Source organism: Erythranthe guttata, chromosome 13 (assembly GCF_056151865.1).
Source record: "Erythranthe guttata isolate IM_541 chromosome 13, IM_541, whole genome shotgun sequence".
Classification (NCBI taxonomy): domain Eukaryota; kingdom Viridiplantae; phylum Streptophyta; class Magnoliopsida; order Lamiales; family Phrymaceae; genus Erythranthe; species Erythranthe guttata.
The window spans coordinates 15991605-16008318 of NC_142545.1; the positions used below are offsets into that span (position 1 = coordinate 15991605).

Genomic DNA, 16714 nt, shown 5'->3' on the forward strand with positions numbered 1-16714 from the left:
TCAAACAAATCGGGTCGGATCCAAATGAGAGGTGGCCGGTGGGCTACCTTGTTGTCACGTTTTGGTCCTCTTATTTCCGGCATTTCAACTTTGATTTGGTCACAATAAAAGTCAACGATGTCCAATTCGGCTTCAATATGGTTGTCCTTTGCCCATTTAAAACAAGTTTGGCCCACTTAATACAACTTTTGATTTCATGTAGGAGGTGTTCTACTAATTTAATTAAATATTAATTGCGGATTAAAAATAAAATGTTAATTTACGATTTTTTTTTTTTTATACTAAACAAATAAAACCTATTTTTATATGTGGGTGAATGTGAAAAAAGTATGAAAAAAATATAATATACTCTGGTATTTTTTATTTGAAATATAGAATAAACCATAAATCCCTCAAAATAAAATTACCAAATAGAAATAGTAATAATTTTGGAAAAACAGCAGTAAGCCGTAAGCCGCAAGACTCGCGATCAAATCGAACCGATTCTACACCCGAACCGTGGCCCCCTATCTTTGTCGAACCCGGTTCAGAATTCTTCTTCTTCTTCTTCATCTCCTTCACATTCCATCTTATGCCGCCCCGCGCTTAGGTTAACAAAAAAACAAAATTTCAACTTCATTGAATTCCTGCGAAAGTTTCTTCCAAAATTCATTCATAAATCGACGAGTAAAGAAAGCCGGTATTCACCCCCCAGTGTCTACTTTGGTGTCGAATCTCGAATTTGTGAATCGTTTATGATCCACATGGTTGAATCTCCATCAATCGCAGGAAAATGCTCGTCGGCAGCTCCGTACAACTCCCGCGCACGTTAGCCTCTCAAATTTTAACTGAATCCAGTTTTCGCCATGTCAAGGTTCGTTGAGGCGCTTTCTCCCCCCTTTTGTTTTTCATTGTTCTTACTTCAATGTTTTCTATTTACTGAAATACACATTAGGTAGTTTATTGGGAGGTGTTTTTCTTATAATTGGAACAATACATCTCGATTTTTTTAGCTTTTATACTATGTTATTCAGTATCTGTCACTTATTATTGTTGGAATCTAGTGGATGAATGCCAATCTATGGGAAACTAGTAGGTGTTGCTGAATTGGGATATTGTTCTACTGTTGTATTTCTTCACTAAGTGTTGTTATTGATTGGTTTTTTCGCCCCCTTAAGAGGTTGCAGATTGTTGAAATTCGGAGCTCTCAAGAGATTGTCGCTTTCTTTTCGATCAAATCAGGCGAGCATCTATTCACAAAGGTCAAATGACAGAGCCCTTAGACCTAATTTATCTTCTCCTGAATACAGATTTTACTCGCATTATTTCCCTCGAAGCAGGGGCCGTAATATTTGGAATGCAGCTCGTGAAACCGGGAAAAGTTCCTATCCCATTTACTCCAGGAGTTATTCGGCAATTCCAGCTAGTAATACCTTAGCTCATTATGCACGAATTGCTTTGAAGAGAATAACACAGTCCTCTGTACATAATGGACAAACTCATGTCCCTTTAAACAGGTTTGGTCAGGCAGTTAGCTTAGGGTTGAGCCGCTCTTACACGGTTGTTCCGGGTATGTTTGCTTTTGTGTTTGGAACCCAGTCAGCATTTGCACGAGCTGTTCAAGACACTCATATCGTGTACGAGCCGAGGAATTCTTTATACACGCGCGCTCAAGACAGCCAGCTCTTTGTAACAAAATTGATACTTTCCATATTCGAAGGGATTTTCTTGTTGCTCAGAGCTCTTCACTTGGCTGTTCTGTTCACTCCGAGCATCGCCATGGCTCCATTTGCTGATAGCTTCGGGCCCCATTTTCGGAAACTGTGGCTTCAGGTTATCCACCAAACCCTAGAAAGAGCGGGTCCCGCTTTCATAAAGTGGGGCCAGTGGGCAGCCACACGACCGGATCTTTTTCCTCGAGACCTGTGCAGTGAATTGTCAAAGCTTCACATGAAAGCACCCGAACATAGCTTTGCCTACACGAAAAAGACTATCGAGAGAGCTTTCGGTCGTAAGATTAACGAAATCTTTGATGACTTTGAGGAAGAACCGGTAGCTTCCGGAAGTATAGCTCAAGTGCATCGAGCTTCAGTACGGTCCAGATACCATGGCCGTGAAATGAAGCCTATGCTTGTTGCTGTTAAGGTAAGACATCCAGGAGTTGGGGAATCTATAAAGAGGGATTTCGCGATAATTAATGTTGTTGCCAAGATTTCGGGGTTTATCCCTGCTCTGAAATGGTTGAGATTGGATGAAAGCGTGCAGCAGTTTGCGGTTTTCATGATGTCTCAAGTTGATCTTGCAAGGGAAGCTGCTAATTTGAGCCGCTTCTTATATAATTTCCGCAGTTGGAAAGATGTTTCGTTCCCAAAGCCCGTTTATCCACTAGTGCATCCAGCTGTGCTGGTCGAAACTTTCGAACATGGAGAAAGTGTTGCTCACTATGTTGATGAGCTGGAGGGGAACGAGCGAATTAAAAGTGCTCTTGCTCACATTGGAACTCATGCACTTCTGAAGATGCTCCTGGTAACTTTTTGTGTCCGGTTTTTACTTTATTATAAATTCTTTAATTCCCTTTTTTTTTTGTGTGTGTGTGTGTGTGATTATGCAATGATGGGAATTATTAGTTTCATTGTTTCGATCATGAATATGAATACGACTACTTATCAGGGCTGTAATTTGACTTAGATGTAGTTTTTAAATTAATTGACTTTCATCAGCTATTAATCCCGAGTTGGAGACAGCCACTGATGTTCTCTTTTGTTATGTTTATGTGTGTTTGTTCCTATATATATATGCATTCATTAGCAAACGATAGTTCTATTGTTTTAAGGGTTCTTTTTTCTTTCTTTTCTTTGGTTGTTAGGTGGACAACTTTGTTCATGCAGACATGCACCCTGGAAATATCCTTGTACGAGTAGCTAGGAGCAAACGTTCTCGTAAAAAGCTCTTCAAAGCGAAACCTCACCTTGTATTCATTGATGTGGGAATGACTGCAGAACTTTCTAAGAACGATCGGACTAATTTATTGGAATTCTTTAAATCTGTTGCTCGCAGAGATGGCCGAACTGCAGCAGAGTGCACACTTAGATTATCGAGGAAACAGAACTGTCCAAATCCAGAGGCTTTCATTCAGGTGAAACAAAATTGTCATTTTGTATCTATTCGAAACAACCTTAGATACAGCGTCCTAATTTTCTGACTTTCCTCGTACATGGTATCTTTTTTTCTTTTTCTTTTTTGGTGTCACAGGAAATGAAAGAGTCTTTTGATTTTTGGGGTACACCCGAAGGAGATTCGGTCCATCCAGCTGAATGCATGGAGCAAGTACTCGAGAAAGCTCGTCGGCATAGAGTAAATGTTGATGGCAATGTTTGCACTGTGATGGTGACGATTTTAGTCCTTGAGGTAAATTCTCTTGTCTAACTTTTTCAGTTACTCCGACACGTAATCTGAAAAAATGTAGTCCAATTCTTTAAATGCGAAAATGTTTTTTGTTAGACACGAGTCTAGAAAGTTCTTAAGAGCAATATTCCACAAGTATCTTTTTTTTTTATTTTATTATTATTTTTTTTTTTTGGGCTTCGTTTGTAGGGGTGGCAGAGGAAGCTCGATCCAGATTACGATATGATGCACACACTACAAACGCTGCTACTCAAAGCTGACTGGGCTAAGTCTCTTTCTTATACAATAGATGGACTTATGGCACCTTGAATGCTCTTATGTTCGGTAACTAAGTTTACTCCCTAACAAATTTTGACAATGTAGAACACTTCAATTGTACATCAAGCACTCCTTGGTTATTTATAAATTTCTTTTGCAAATAAAATTATTGACATTTATTGTTGGGGTGTGTGCCCAATCACAATTTTGGTAAGGATAGTAATATTTTGTATTATTCACATTAAATCGATCTGCAAAACCACGGGCGACGAGGCGCATGAAAGACAACTTTTTTTGAGGTAATGAATAAACTCTTGTCGTTTCAAGTTTGTAATTTACATAAATCTTTCGACTTCTGTTATTATTTTGCCAAGTTTGCGTATCGGACGGGATATTTGTAATACCAGGTTACATATGTACATTTCTTATAAGATATAAACATCAACTACTACTACTTATACATCAAAATATACACATATATACACTATGTACGAAAAGCTTACTTATCTTCTTCGAAGAAATGTTTTACCCTGTGCATCTTCCTTCATAATTCGCATGATTTGGTGCGGGGGAATATTCCTCCAAACCTGAGGCTTCTTCAACTGATGCCCTATAAGTGCAAACTTGTCAGCAGCTCTATTTCCCTCCCGATAAATGTGCGTGATAATACAGTTCTTTATTTCCGGTACGATCAAATTTATTCGATCGACATGCATTTGTACTTGTGTGCATTTGACCTCTCTTTTCCGAGCAATAATATCTACGAGATTCTTCGAATCTCCTTCAAGCCATACATCACTCCAACCGTTTTCTCGCACGATTTCGAGGCCTCTCAACAGGGCGGCCAACTCTGCTATTGTGCTATTGCTTTGCCCGATTGACTCGGCGTAGCCTAGCAAGAAATCAGCATTGTGGTCTCGGAATATTCCTCCGATGCTGCATTTTCCCGTTTTGCCCTTGCATGATCCATCGTAGTTCAGTTTCGTCCAACCTTCCTCTGGTTTCTCCCATGTTACCTTAATTGCTTCCCTGTGCCAGTTCCTTGCTAAAATTCGGAATGGCCGGTTAATTGCTGCTCCGTTGCAAAATAATCTCGAAATTATCGGCATCATCTCTTTATATATCTAACATATACGTACACAAAAAAAAATAGATACAAACATTTACGTGCAAAACTTAGGAACGATGAAATTATGTTATGCAGTTGGTAAGAAAAAAAAACATGTGTTCATGCATTGTGTCTGAAAGTAGGAGTATAGGAAAAGCAAGGTAGTTTGAGAATTTGGGGGATACTTAGGAAGAAAGTGATGATGGAATTTATTTATATAAAGGAATCTATGTTCATTTTATTTCTATTTTCTGGAGTGGATATTCTCAAGCAGGTTTTTTTTGTCTCTGTGGATTTGGTTTAAAGCATTAAAACCGTTGTTTTATTAACTGCCACCATTTCTTGAAATTGAACCATTTTTTTTGGAGTTTTAACCGCCTAATTATCAGAAGCCAAGAACTTAGGCATTGGTTTTACTATAGCCGTTGAATTTGGAGGCCCTTCTTCTTCGACTAAATTCAATCCTATCGTCTCAAAAGATATTCGAATGGATAATCTACTCATTATCGGAACTAGTACTAAAAAATATTTCCTTGCCCCTCGTGTTGCGGAAGACTTTCAAGATTTGATCTTCCGTATGAATGGTTAGATTCTACACTTGGTGAAATACAAACATACTACGTATAAATTACAAGTGAGTCTATAATTGTGAATGGTAGGACATTTCAGTGTGTTAAACATAGAACAAACCGAAATTAAATATTTACTGATAATGTTAATGAATATATTCGTAACATTATATATTTTACATGACTGAATTGTTATTAGGATTAATTGATGGACCCCTCATTAGAGAAGTATTTTGAACTAACTATAAAGGAAATTACATCATTAGGTGATACTATTTCACGTTTTTTTCTTCTTCTAAATTTGACATCCTCTCTCGTCCACTTGAAGTACCTAAAATGCCCTTTCATAATCAGTTTCAAAACAGCAAGTTGTTTGCTTGCCTTTCACGATTGCGATAATTACGTCTTCGCCACGTAAAACGCACGCCTTATCAGAAGAAATTTTGGAGACAAACCCGAAGAATGATTTTGCGTCGAGTTTATTTAGTTAGGGATAATATGGTACTTTTATGTCTCCAGGGGTATTTATAAGGATGATTTGGCGTCGAGTTTTTTTCTAGTTTACTAGGCCCAAAAAAAAAAAAAAAAAAAAACGGAGTGCATAAGTTGGAAATTCACAAAGTTGGGGGCTGTATCTTGTTCAGGCCCAATTATGAATTTATTCTATTGGGCCTAAAACTTTAACATCAAACCGGGCCCAATACAATATATATCTCAATTATTATTATATTGAACATTGGATTGATTGACTTAGTCAAAGTGTAGAAGGGGGGAGTGGGGTCCACAGAATGGGATAGTAGTACTGAGAAGAAGAAATGATGGTGCTGTGTGCATGGGGTGAATGGCGTGCGTCAATATCCATCTACTCATACAATATTAAGCATGCATGCATGCATGCCTCTGCATTTCAATCATTCTATCTATTTTTCACTACTAACATTTATGCTATACATATATAAATAATTATAATTATCGTAAGAAAAATATTTATATTATATAATATCGTGAAATTAAAAAGAAGAAAGCATAAGTAAGAAAGAATAAAGTGAAAGTTATAATTGTCGTGTTGTAGTGGGAATTTTAATTTATAATGAGCCCCAGAGGCTTTCTCTTTTATCAATGAAAAAAGCCCATAAATTCCTTATAAAATAATCAATACCCCCTTCATTCAATATCAAATATATATATATATATATATATATATATATATATATATATATATATATATATATATATTGAACGTAACGCAAAATAATAAATCAGAGTGTGTATATATAATAAAATATATACGTTGCTTGTTCATGAGGCAATATCATTGCTGTATATAACACTAATAAAAGTAAGTTGCTCTTTGGTATAAAGTAGTCCAAATTGTTTATAAGTCTGTCTTCCAAATCTTGAAAAAGAAAGTCTGCCAAAAACTTGATAATATATATAGAGATCATTATATATGTACAGTAAGGCCTCGTTTGGTTGCCAAGATATATAATCCATGATTAACTAAATAGTTGGATTTAATTTGATGTTTGGTATCCCCAATAAATTGCGGGGTCGACCCGCAAAAATTATATAGTCAGGGCTCATCTTTCCTTATCTTGGCTTATCTCGTCTTGTAATGAGTTTTTTTTTTTACGTTCAAAGCTCCAATAAAATAATTGGATTTCATTAGATTATTTAATCTTATCTTGGCTAATCTGATCTTGCCAACCAAACGAGGCCTAAATGAAAAATGCGTGCTTAGAATTTGGGATCTATATATAGGTAAAATTTGATCTCGAACATATATATATATATAATATCTACTTGTATATTAAACTGGAATTGTTTCTTTAATTTGATGGAGTTAGGAAAATTATATACCTGACTACCGTTTATGGTTAAAACAATTAATTAGCTTGACTGTATTATATATATATATAGAGCCAATATTCGATCAACCAATATAGTTAAAAGTTAAAACAATTATTTTGAGGTCATATGTATGAGTTTTTATGGTCATGTGTTTTGGAGTATATATATGTAAGAAGCATCTGGTCAATGAAAAAGCTGCATGCATTTACTTTATTAATTTACAATTGTCCTTTTAACTTATCTAGATGTGATTCAGTAACAAGCATGGTGAAAGAAAGTAATAACCATATACTTTAAAACAGATTATTCTAATTAAATATATTACATATTTAAATCTAAGATCACATGTGAGTGAGTAAAATTAAATAAGATGCATGATTTTTTTTGAAAAGCAATTGTCCAAAACTGTACATATATTGGAAGGACAGGAACATAAATGTTTGATTTAATAATTAAATAAATAATTTACCTTCAAAACAATAATGTATCGAGGAGAATTGCGAAATGTGTATCAACAAGACCAATTAATGCACTGATACAAAAAAATGTACCAATTAATGCAGTCACGTCACGTGTGTGACAAATATGTGTAGAAATTATTCAATAATTGATAAAATCTGGAAAAAAAAATTAAAAAAATAAAGTGGCTCAATTAGTGATTAGAAGAGAAATTCCAGAAACATGGGACTGGCTCTTCGCTGGCATTTGAATCAATTCCTTGTGTACATGAATCACGTGACACCTCCCTGTAATGTTATTTTTTTGCATCAACCAATTCAATTCCATTGTTCAAACAATTTTGTTTTGTGTATATATGTTTATTGAGAATTTAATATTAAATAATATATTTTGTAACAAAATTTAGGAGTTTGATATCGATTTCTTGATTAGATAAGCAAGTTATATTATGTCATAAATGTGTATAAATATCCATACACAAATGTGTTTGATTATATATAAATTACCTATGTATTTCACCGGTGTTTATACTTCATATTGTACTACATTGGATGACATATATCGAGTAAATTTTACCATACGCACACATTCACATTCGTGTATATTAGATCAACAATAAAAATACGACGGAGTGTAACTTTTGACCGGTAAAAATAACCCATAGGCCATAGTTGATTGGGGCAAACTGTTACTGCAGCATTGATTTGGAAGTCAAAAGGTTAGATTCTAGTGGCATGATTATTTTGTTATAGATTTGGTGTATTTACTGTTTAGACCTTCTGCTTTCTCCTTTATTTTTTTTTTTACTGGATTTAAATATTGCTGGATCTTGTGGATAATTGAAACGTAGACTCCCGTCACGAATGAATAAATATCCAGAGTGAGGCGTTGAACGTTTGATACTGAATACTACTACTGATACAGTTCTCTCTCTCTAACTTTAATGGCATTCGCTCTCTCTCACATTCTATAAACAGTCTAGCATTCGTTCAAGGATTATTATTTTTATTTTTTATTTACCTTGAATCTCTCTGAAAATGGAGCTGGATCTTCAGAATCCTTTGACGACGAGTTACGAAGACCTCCAATACGACGCCGTTCCGTCTCTCTTCTCCAATGAGTCCGACCACATGTCCTCCTCTCTTCTCTCCTTCGACTCCTCCGATTCGCGATTCTCGATTCGCCGGAGCGCCGTCGCTCTCCTTTCTCATGTAAAATTCATCCTACTCTGAAAATTAAATAAAATCAATTATTCTATATTATTATTGGCTAACTGATTTATATTATTGTTTCTCTGTAAATAATTCTCTGCAGGCGAAGTTCTCGTACAATTTAGATCCGCTTCTGGTGTATCTCTCTGTGAATTACATCGACCGTTTCCTCTCTAAGCAGCAAACTCTGGTAATTAGTGCGTTTTGATATTAAGATTGATGAACAATTGATACTGAAAACGGTTTTATCTATCACATTACTCATTAATCGAGATTTAATTTGACGATAAATCAGGAGAAAAAGCCATGGATTGCGCAGATTCTGGTAGTTGCAAGCCTTTCACTTGCCGCCAAGATGAGAAACTCCGATTTATCTCTCCCAATCTCCGATTTACAGGTTTAATTACTAATTACGATCTCAACACTGTATAATTACAACTCTGTGGGATGATGAATTGAAATTATATCTATGCAATTTGTGTTGTTGAAGCAGAGAGAAGAAGGTTTTGAGTTCGAATCGCAGTCGGTTCGTCGAATGGAGACGATTTTACTTTCGACTCTGCAATGGCGTATGCGATCCATCACTCCTTTCTCGTTTCTCCAATACTTCATCTCTCTTATCAAAACCGACGACGACGACGACTCGTCCTTAACTCAATGCCTCAACCGCCGAGCTTCAGATCTAATTTTCAATCTTCAACACGGTAATTTTTTTTATTTTATTTAAAAAAATACGTTCTTCATCAATCAATGTGTGTTTAATTTCAACTTTTAAGCAGAAATGGAGCTTCTGGAGTATAAACCTTCGATAATATCAGCTTCAGCGCTTCTCTGCGCCGTCAACGGCTTAACTCCGCTCATGTTTTCTTCTTGCGAAGCCGCAATTTCTTCCTCCGAATATGTTAACAGAGTAAGCACTGCTACATATAAATAAATTGCCGAGATATATATAACAAACGGCGTTACGTTACTAAAAAAATTTATTTGATTGCAGGGTGTATTGTTGGAATGCGTGGGTGCGATGCAGGAGATAACAAGGGAGGGGTACGAGCAAAGTAGTGTTCAAGCATCGGCGAGTGGTACGGTGACGCCGATCAGTGTATTTGACTGGCAAGGTACAAGCACGGTAAGCGAGGAAGGTACCACCGATAACAGCGTTAAGCGGCGGAGGTTAAATGGTAGTAGTATATGTGACAGTATAACTTTCCAGATCTCCCAAATTCAGCGGTGTTAATTAGCGCCGCCTTGTAAAAGTCCAGAGTCAGCGTTTCTTTATAAAAAGATCAAAAAAAAAAGCAGAAACATAAGTTTCGTTTCAGTCAAGGCTCTGACAATTTAATTACTACAAAATTCCATAAGTTCAAAAAATTTCTAAGGAGTATCTAAAGCCAAAGCGGGAAAAAAAAGATTAAGATAATTAAAACTTTGAAATTTGTTTTTAATTTTCTATTAAAAAAAAGAAAGGGATAAAGAATTTTGCCGGGAAGGATAATATTATTTGCAGTGGTGCGTGGGGGGATAATGGAGGGAGGGAGGAAGCGTCAATGAAACGTCGTTGTCTTAAAGATTGTAGTATCTCTGTCGAGGGGGGCACAATAAATATGCTTGAAAGCAACGCCAATAAATATGTTACCTCTGCAACAAATACAATATATATAATTAATTAACTAACTTATTCAGGCAATTGTTTTTTTTTTTTTTTTTTTGCTTTTTGTTGGATAAGATGAACAAATGGGCCGGAACAGAAGCAAGAAACACATGCGGGCTAACTATAGTCCAATAGTACCTTAACAATGCCACGTGGGCTAATCCACAAAACTATGTGGGCTTTTTCAGAGTTATTATTTAGAAAAAATGACTATTTCTTCAATATATTGTTTTTATGATTTAAAATGAAGCCAGCGATAAATTGGAAAATTACATGCCTAATAATAATCATAATTTCTAGTGGTTGGACATCCATTTGAACTCGAAAACAAATAGAAGAGAATACATAATACATATCTATTTTGCCCGCGGGAATATGCGGGACTGGAAAGCGGGAAGAGGGCACAGGATAGGGGTGCGGTCGGATCTACGGCGGCGCAGCGGGGTCTGGTGGCGGAGTTTATAGATGGGGAGAAGTAGTTGTTGGAGGTGGAGTTGAAAGCAGTGGCAATAAATAAGTTGGTTGTGCCACTGATACAAAATAATAATAAAAATAGAAATGGTACAGAATCTCGTCGATTATTTCCTCGTTGAATTACAAGTTTACATTAATTGGGATGCTAAAGCAAATTACTCAAGACCCCTTCGATAATTCACTATATCAGCACATGATACAGAAATACGAGACGTAATGATCACTCAGGCTGATAAACGAGCGCTGTCACTAATTATTTGAGGTAATTTTCTGCATGGTAGTGAATTCTGGAGATTTTGTTGAGACATTAATAAAAGGTTTGCTTCCGATGCATATAGCACTGTCTCCTCTGCCATGCCATATCCCATCTTCGACATTGTTCATCTCCATTGTCCTCGACTCCTGCTCCATTTCAGAAAAACATTAATGAATAATCCAACCCTCATAACACGATAGTTAGAAGTTGATGTTAATTTTTCGCAGGTTAATTTGTAAAAATAAATTAACATGTGGCACGCACAGACCTGAGATATAGTACAGCAGGGACAAATGAGATGGTAAACACAATCGTCGAAAGAACTTTCCCCACCCTGCATCGATCGATATTGAATCAGCCTTAATTGAGGACTTCGAATAAAATAATTATGATGTGCATAATTGTTATTGAATTCATTGCATTTGTGTATAAGTGCGTGCGTGCGTGCAATGCTTACTTTAACGTTGAACTTGTTTCTAATCTGGATTCGGTAGTACCCGAGATATAAACCAGCTGAGACAGTGAAGGAAATACACAGATACAGAAAATAGCATCTTCTGGTAACGATGAACGCGACTAGGCTGAACAGGGCAACGAGTGCAAGAACCAAGTAAATGAATCCCTGGACAATTCATTAATCCATATGCAGAAATCATTACTTGCTTAAACTAATTATAAAGTAAATTGCACGAATACGACTATGCGGACGCTTATCGATTAAGACAAAATTAATCGGCTACAACGAATGAGAATAAGGTATTTTAATAAATTACCTGGGCCAAACAAGAACCAAATCCAGCTCGTCTCATATTCTTGCCAAATCTGTAACATGGGCAACTGCAATAAATGATAATGTAATTAATCATCAAATTGACTTGAATGTCTGAAAAAAAAAGAGTGGGTGGATATATATAATTCTTAGTCAAACATAATAAATAAATAAAAGCCCATAATTGATTTTTTAAAATCATCATACAAATACTAGGTAGCAAGATTATGAACATCAACATAGATATTGTCATAAGGAAGACTAAATTCGTATACGCAACTTTCAAACATCAGTAAGCGTTGATTTCAAGCTAAAAGTTACTCTCTCTCTCTCTCTCTCTCTCTCTCTCTCTCTCTCTCTCTCTCTCTCTCTCTCTCTCTCTCTCTCTCTCTCTCTCTCTCTCTCTCTCTACATACACACAGTGTAAAATAAAAATATTTTAATGAGGATTAGATAGATAGATACCAGGTGGATTGAAGAGCGATTGGTCGATGTTGTAAGAAGTCATAAACAAGATCACCTTCCCACATTCTATGAACTCCTCCTCCTCCATAATCATAATCCGAATCAAGATTGTCTTCTTCTTCTTCTTCTTTATTATTAACTCCGTTCAACTTTCCCCATTTACCCTTGTGCGCCTGCATGGCAACTGTTGAGCAGAGCATGTCGAAATCCAATACAGTCATCTCCTCCATCAACAACCTCTCCTCCTCCTCCGCCGCCGCCGTGTCTGCACCACATCTCTTTTCCGGCACCGCCATAATATTAATTCACAAAGGGTCGCTCGCTGCCTCTCTTTCTTTTCTGTGTATATATGCAGGGGGTGATTGATAATTGATAATTGATAAATGATAAATATTATATAGAGATTTAAGAGAGAGAGAAGAAGGGGGTGGGGGTGGGGGTGGGGGGTGTAAGTATTTTAATTTATAATATTGATAAGGACGAGATAATGGTGCAGATTCTGGTGAGGGATAAAGGTAATGAAAAGAATGGTTGTGCTCCGGGTTGGCGCCTCTTTAATGTAACGGTGGGGCCAACCGGTATGTTGAGGCTGAGGGAATCGCTGATGCCACGTGTATCGAGGGTTTCTTTGACAGTTGAAAATTAATAATTTAAAATTGCAAGTGAGCTGTTAATGACTAAATATACCTAAATTGCTTGTTAATGATTATTGCATTATTGCAATCAGTTTGGTGCATCATCATAATTCATAATTATCATGCTTTCGGCTGGTCAACTATGGAGGACTTACAGTGACAGGTTTTATTAATATGTAATTATTCAATAATCCCACGTGGTAAGAAAGCAATCAGCAAACTGATAGAGACAACCACATTACATAAATCCTTAAAATACCCTGTCTGTTTTAGATAAGAAATATAGACTGGATAAGATTTGATTTCATATATATAGTACAGATTTAAAAAAGAAAAGAAAAAAAACACACCACCCAACATTAACCAGTCAGAAAGAGGGTAATAATAATGTTTTAAACTGAACCTATTGCATCAAGGGATCAAGTTTTCATAGCAGGCCTCACAAGCCCGAGGCCCGAACCACTTCCCAGGTGCTTAAACTCCGTTGCTTCAAGATGATCCCCATGGCCTGCAAAACCAGTTCCCCCCTTGGCCAAATTGATAAGATTCCTCTCTTTGCACGGCCTATCACAGACCAGACAAACCTTGTCCACCGCCATGAAATTATCCGCGCACTTCTTACAGAAAACATGCCCGCAAGAATTCAACGCGACAAGTGGCAAAGTGTTGGTTAAGGTGACCTTACAGCTAGGACAGACGTAGGTCTTGTCGAGCGAACACGCCCGCTTCTGCTCGGTTTTATCCTCTGTGAAAGAGATGGGGAAAAGGGTCTTCAGCCTGAGTTTTTCGCTCCCTTCAGGACAACAGGTGTCGGTCGATGGAGCGTCCACTTTTTTAGGAGCTTCGGGTGTTGCAGAGGGCAGCCAAAACGCCTTCATGGTGCGGAGAGCTTCCTCTTCGTACGAGGTGGCTTTTACACTGTTGGCACCTTGGAAACCGTTCTTGTCTCTGTTGTAGTTCTTACCAGTGTACTGAGGTACTGCACTGTGGTTCTGTTGATCGAATGCGTCGAGTTCTCTAGCCTTTTGTAGCGTTAGCTTCTCCTCTTCTTCCTCTTTTTCTTGCTTCTGTTGAGCAGAATGGGCTGCTTGCTTTCTGCAGATTATAAATCTCAGTTAAGAATAAGAGCAATATAATGTACACCGAGACCGGAAGGCATGAGTTGGCATGCTTCAATCGGGTTGTCATTTAGGTGACAGCTAGTATTCGTAATCTTTGAGTGAATTTGAAAATAAATACGCAAACGCTAATCTATAGTCATATACGGCAAGACAACAGACATGAAACCAACTCTAGACAAAAAGAACAAACGAGACTATTAATTGGTAGCTATTGTACCCCAAAGATTTCAACAACTGCATAAGGGGTTAGTTACAGCACAGCCACATACGAGATCATATCGAGTCCATAATTTCGCCAACTAGCTGTTGAACATTAAATAGTATCCCGGAAAATATCACAAAACTCCAATTTCACTTAAACCAAATGTGATAATAAAAGATAATTTCCATGATCGAGTCAGTAATGTTGGGTGCCGGAGAGGTGCATGCCCCACTATTGAATAATGATTCTCCAATGTAATTTCGAAGAAAGATGCTTCAAATAAAAGCACTGTAACCAAATCTAGCTTAGTCTTCTTCGGTACTAATTAGCCCCTATTCTTCACTAGTCCAAGTCAGGGGTGAGTTCGGGACGGGATTTCGGGAATTCGGGATTTTCGGGATCGGGATTTCGGGATTCGGGATAGAAATTTTAAATCCCAATCCCGTCCCAAACTATTAAATCCCGGTTATATCGGTATCCCTAAATATTTCGGGAATCGGGATTGGGATCGGGAATTCCCATATTTTGCCTAAAAACTAAGAAATATTGCATCTTTTTTCCATTAGTATTATTTTATACACTAAACCAACTTAAATATATTATATACATACTATTGTTCTTGCCTTATTTATTTTTACCACAAAACTTGGAACAAATAAAATTTTAAAAATTTAAAAATAAGTTGAAACAATATATTGTGTGTGTGTGTGTGTGTGTGTGTGTGTGTGTGTGTGTGTGTATTTTTATTAGTTTTTTTTTTCTTTTTTTTCCTAATTCGGGATTAAAATATCCCGATCGGGATTGAACCAATTCCCTAATACCGATCCCGTATTTGTTCATAATCCCAATCCCGAATCCCGTAATCCCGAATTCCCGAAGTTTTAGTCCCAAATAGTAAAATTCCGTTCGGGACGGGACGGGATCCCGAATCCCGATCCCAAATGCCCAGCCCTAAGTCCAACCCTTGCCTAAATTGCAGGGAGGATTTGGAGTTATCTGTCCGTTTATTTTACAAATACAACACTAACAAAATACTCATCAATAGAGAGAACTAACAATAGACTGGGAGATAATCCAATTCACAGCAAGGTAAGCAGAATCGAAGTTTACTACTTGCAAGCTACAACCATGAGTCTTATTGTATGGTAACACTGAAAAACTCTAATAAGTCAACGTATAGAAAGCAACCTGAAATCAAGAGTTATCTTTAAGTAGCTCGGTCAATCTCTGCTAACCAATTTATCTTGTTTGATATTAAATGAAACACTGAAACTCAGATACCTCAAATACAATTTGCCCCACCCATTAATCTAAGTTCATTCAGCTAAGTTCCATTCAGCTATGTTTCATTTTAACAAAGTAATAAACTTTCTAGGATCAATTCGCAACTAAATTTCACAGTGTGTACTCACAAACATAAATAGATAATAGAGGAAGGGAAGAACGAACCTATGGATGTCTTTCTTTTGAGCCAAAAGGCATTCGAGAATGCATTCTTTGCAGAAAACATGGCCCTTAAGACAAGACATGGGCTCAATGAAAGGCTTCAAGCAGAGAGAACAAGCGTCGAATGGTTTAATCGAATCTCTGCCCAATCTCTCCTTCTGCGTCCCGTACCCTAGCTTCCTCTTCTCATCGTACGTGAAGAATGCTAAATCGTTGTTGTTCTTCGAGTGTCTCTGAGGCATTTTTCTTCTCTGTGTTTTGATGTGAAACGAAACCCTCAAAATTTGGCAGAGGAAATTGAATTTGGGGATCTGGGGAAGAAGACTCGAAATTTAGGTATTAGGGATTTTGTTTCTGAATTTTCGTTTTAGTGGGTTTACCAAACAGGGCATAGGGGATTGGCGTTATTCTCTTTTTTGCCCTTTACCGTATACTGAGAATGTAACAGGCGGTGAATTAAATATTTGGGAATATCGGGGCACGTGTCTTCTTGAAGTGGATAGGCTTTCAGCGTCTTAATGTCAAAGGTGGAACATGGTTTTGTCCCTGTCTACAGAGAGGGAGTTTTCTCCTACTTCGCACCCTTGTACTTGATTCGACCTAGTTACTTAGATAAGGACATATTTGTGGCTTAATTTCACTTTGTACCATCAAAATACATTATTTTGTCATTTTGCACCCCTAGAAAATTAAAAATATTTGTACCCTTAAGAAACACGGTATATTATTCAAATCCCACCCTGGATTGAAATTTTTAATAGTTAAAGAAAAATAAAATCACCCCTTGAGAAACACGGTATATTCTTCAAATCGATTGAAATTTTTAATAGTCAAAGAAAAATAAAATCACCATTGTTG

At 37.0% G+C, this 16714-nt stretch overlaps 4 protein-coding genes across 6 annotated transcripts; 2 read left to right on the forward strand and 2 right to left on the reverse strand.

The window, feature by feature from the left end:
- Window positions 1–371: 371 nt before the first annotated feature.
- Window positions 372–4110, forward strand: LOC105968948 (uncharacterized). Of its 2 annotated transcripts, none has more exons than XM_012993656.2 (5): window positions 372–853; window positions 1167–2505; window positions 2846–3115; window positions 3232–3387; window positions 3574–4110. In XM_012993656.2, the coding sequence occupies exons 1-5, from the start codon at window positions 846–848 to the stop codon at window positions 3691–3693; spliced, it is 1893 nt and encodes a 630-aa protein (XP_012849110.2). In that variant the 5' UTR covers window positions 372–845; the 3' UTR covers window positions 3694–4110. The 2 variants fall into 2 exon arrangements, with proteins under 2 accessions (XP_012849110.2, XP_012849109.2); XM_012993655.2 differs by having other exon boundaries at window positions 504–853; window positions 1158–2505.
- A 4309-nt stretch (window positions 4111–8419) lies between these two features.
- On the forward strand, window positions 8420–10158 carry LOC105968456 (putative cyclin-D6-1). Of its 2 annotated transcripts, none has more exons than XM_012993089.2 (6): window positions 8420–8840; window positions 8944–9030; window positions 9136–9237; window positions 9331–9544; window positions 9620–9750; window positions 9835–10158. In XM_012993089.2, exons 1-6 carry the CDS (start codon window positions 8667–8669, stop codon window positions 10072–10074), a joined length of 948 nt encoding a protein of 315 aa, XP_012848543.2. In that variant the 5' UTR covers window positions 8420–8666; the 3' UTR covers window positions 10075–10158. The 2 variants fall into 2 exon arrangements, with proteins under 2 accessions (XP_012848543.2, XP_012848544.2); XM_012993090.2 differs by having other exon boundaries at window positions 9334–9544.
- An 889-nt stretch (window positions 10159–11047) lies between these two features.
- On the reverse strand, window positions 11048–12981 carry LOC105968940 (uncharacterized). Its single transcript, XM_088811314.1, has 5 exons — window positions 12453–12981; window positions 11992–12055; window positions 11676–11840; window positions 11487–11552; window positions 11048–11364 (listed from the first exon to the last, which is right to left on the reverse strand). Exons 1-5 carry the CDS (start codon window positions 12746–12748, stop codon window positions 11212–11214), a joined length of 744 nt encoding a protein of 247 aa, XP_088667440.1. The 5' UTR covers window positions 12749–12981; the 3' UTR covers window positions 11048–11211.
- A 327-nt stretch (window positions 12982–13308) lies between these two features.
- On the reverse strand, window positions 13309–16309 carry LOC105968939 (phosphoinositide binding protein). The gene is made up of 2 exons (XM_012993642.2): window positions 15860–16309; window positions 13309–14182 (listed from the first exon to the last, which is right to left on the reverse strand). The coding sequence occupies exons 1-2, from the start codon at window positions 16096–16098 to the stop codon at window positions 13507–13509; spliced, it is 915 nt and encodes a 304-aa protein (XP_012849096.2). The 5' UTR covers window positions 16099–16309; the 3' UTR covers window positions 13309–13506.
- Between the last annotated feature and the right edge of the window lie 405 nt (window positions 16310–16714).

Bases quoted from the DNA above. Each gene is read 5' to 3' on its own strand.
- LOC105968456 (XM_012993089.2), top strand. From the start codon at position 8,667: ATGGAGCTGGATCTTCAGAATCCTTTGACGACGAGTTACGAAGACCTC. The intron at 9,545-9,619 runs GTAATTTTTTTT...ACTTTTAAGCAG, and splicing joins AATTTTCAATCTTCAACACG to AAATGGAGCTTCTGGAGTAT. The intron at 9,751-9,834 runs GTAAGCACTGCT...ATTTGATTGCAG, and splicing joins CCTCCGAATATGTTAACAGA to GGTGTATTGTTGGAATGCGT.
- LOC105968948 (XM_012993655.2), top strand. The intron at 2,506-2,845 runs GTAACTTTTTGT...TTTGGTTGTTAG, and splicing joins CACTTCTGAAGATGCTCCTG to GTGGACAACTTTGTTCATGC. The intron at 3,388-3,573 runs GTAAATTCTCTT...CTTCGTTTGTAG, and splicing joins TGACGATTTTAGTCCTTGAG to GGGTGGCAGAGGAAGCTCGA.
- LOC105968939 (XM_012993642.2), bottom strand. From the start codon at position 16,098: ATGCCTCAGAGACACTCGAAGAACAACAACGATTTAGCATTCTTCACG. The intron at 14,183-15,859 runs GTTCGTTCTTCC...TATAATCTGCAG, and splicing joins CAAAAGAAAGACATCCATAG to AAAGCAAGCAGCCCATTCTG.
- LOC105968940 (XM_088811314.1), bottom strand. From the start codon at position 12,748: ATGGCGGTGCCGGAAAAGAGATGTGGTGCAGACACGGCGGCGGCGGAG. The intron at 12,056-12,452 runs GTATCTATCTAT...CATTTATTGCAG, and splicing joins ATCGCTCTTCAATCCACCTG to TTGCCCATGTTACAGATTTG. The intron at 11,841-11,991 runs GTAATTTATTAA...TGAATTGTCCAG, and splicing joins TTGGTTCTTGTTTGGCCCAG to GGATTCATTTACTTGGTTCT.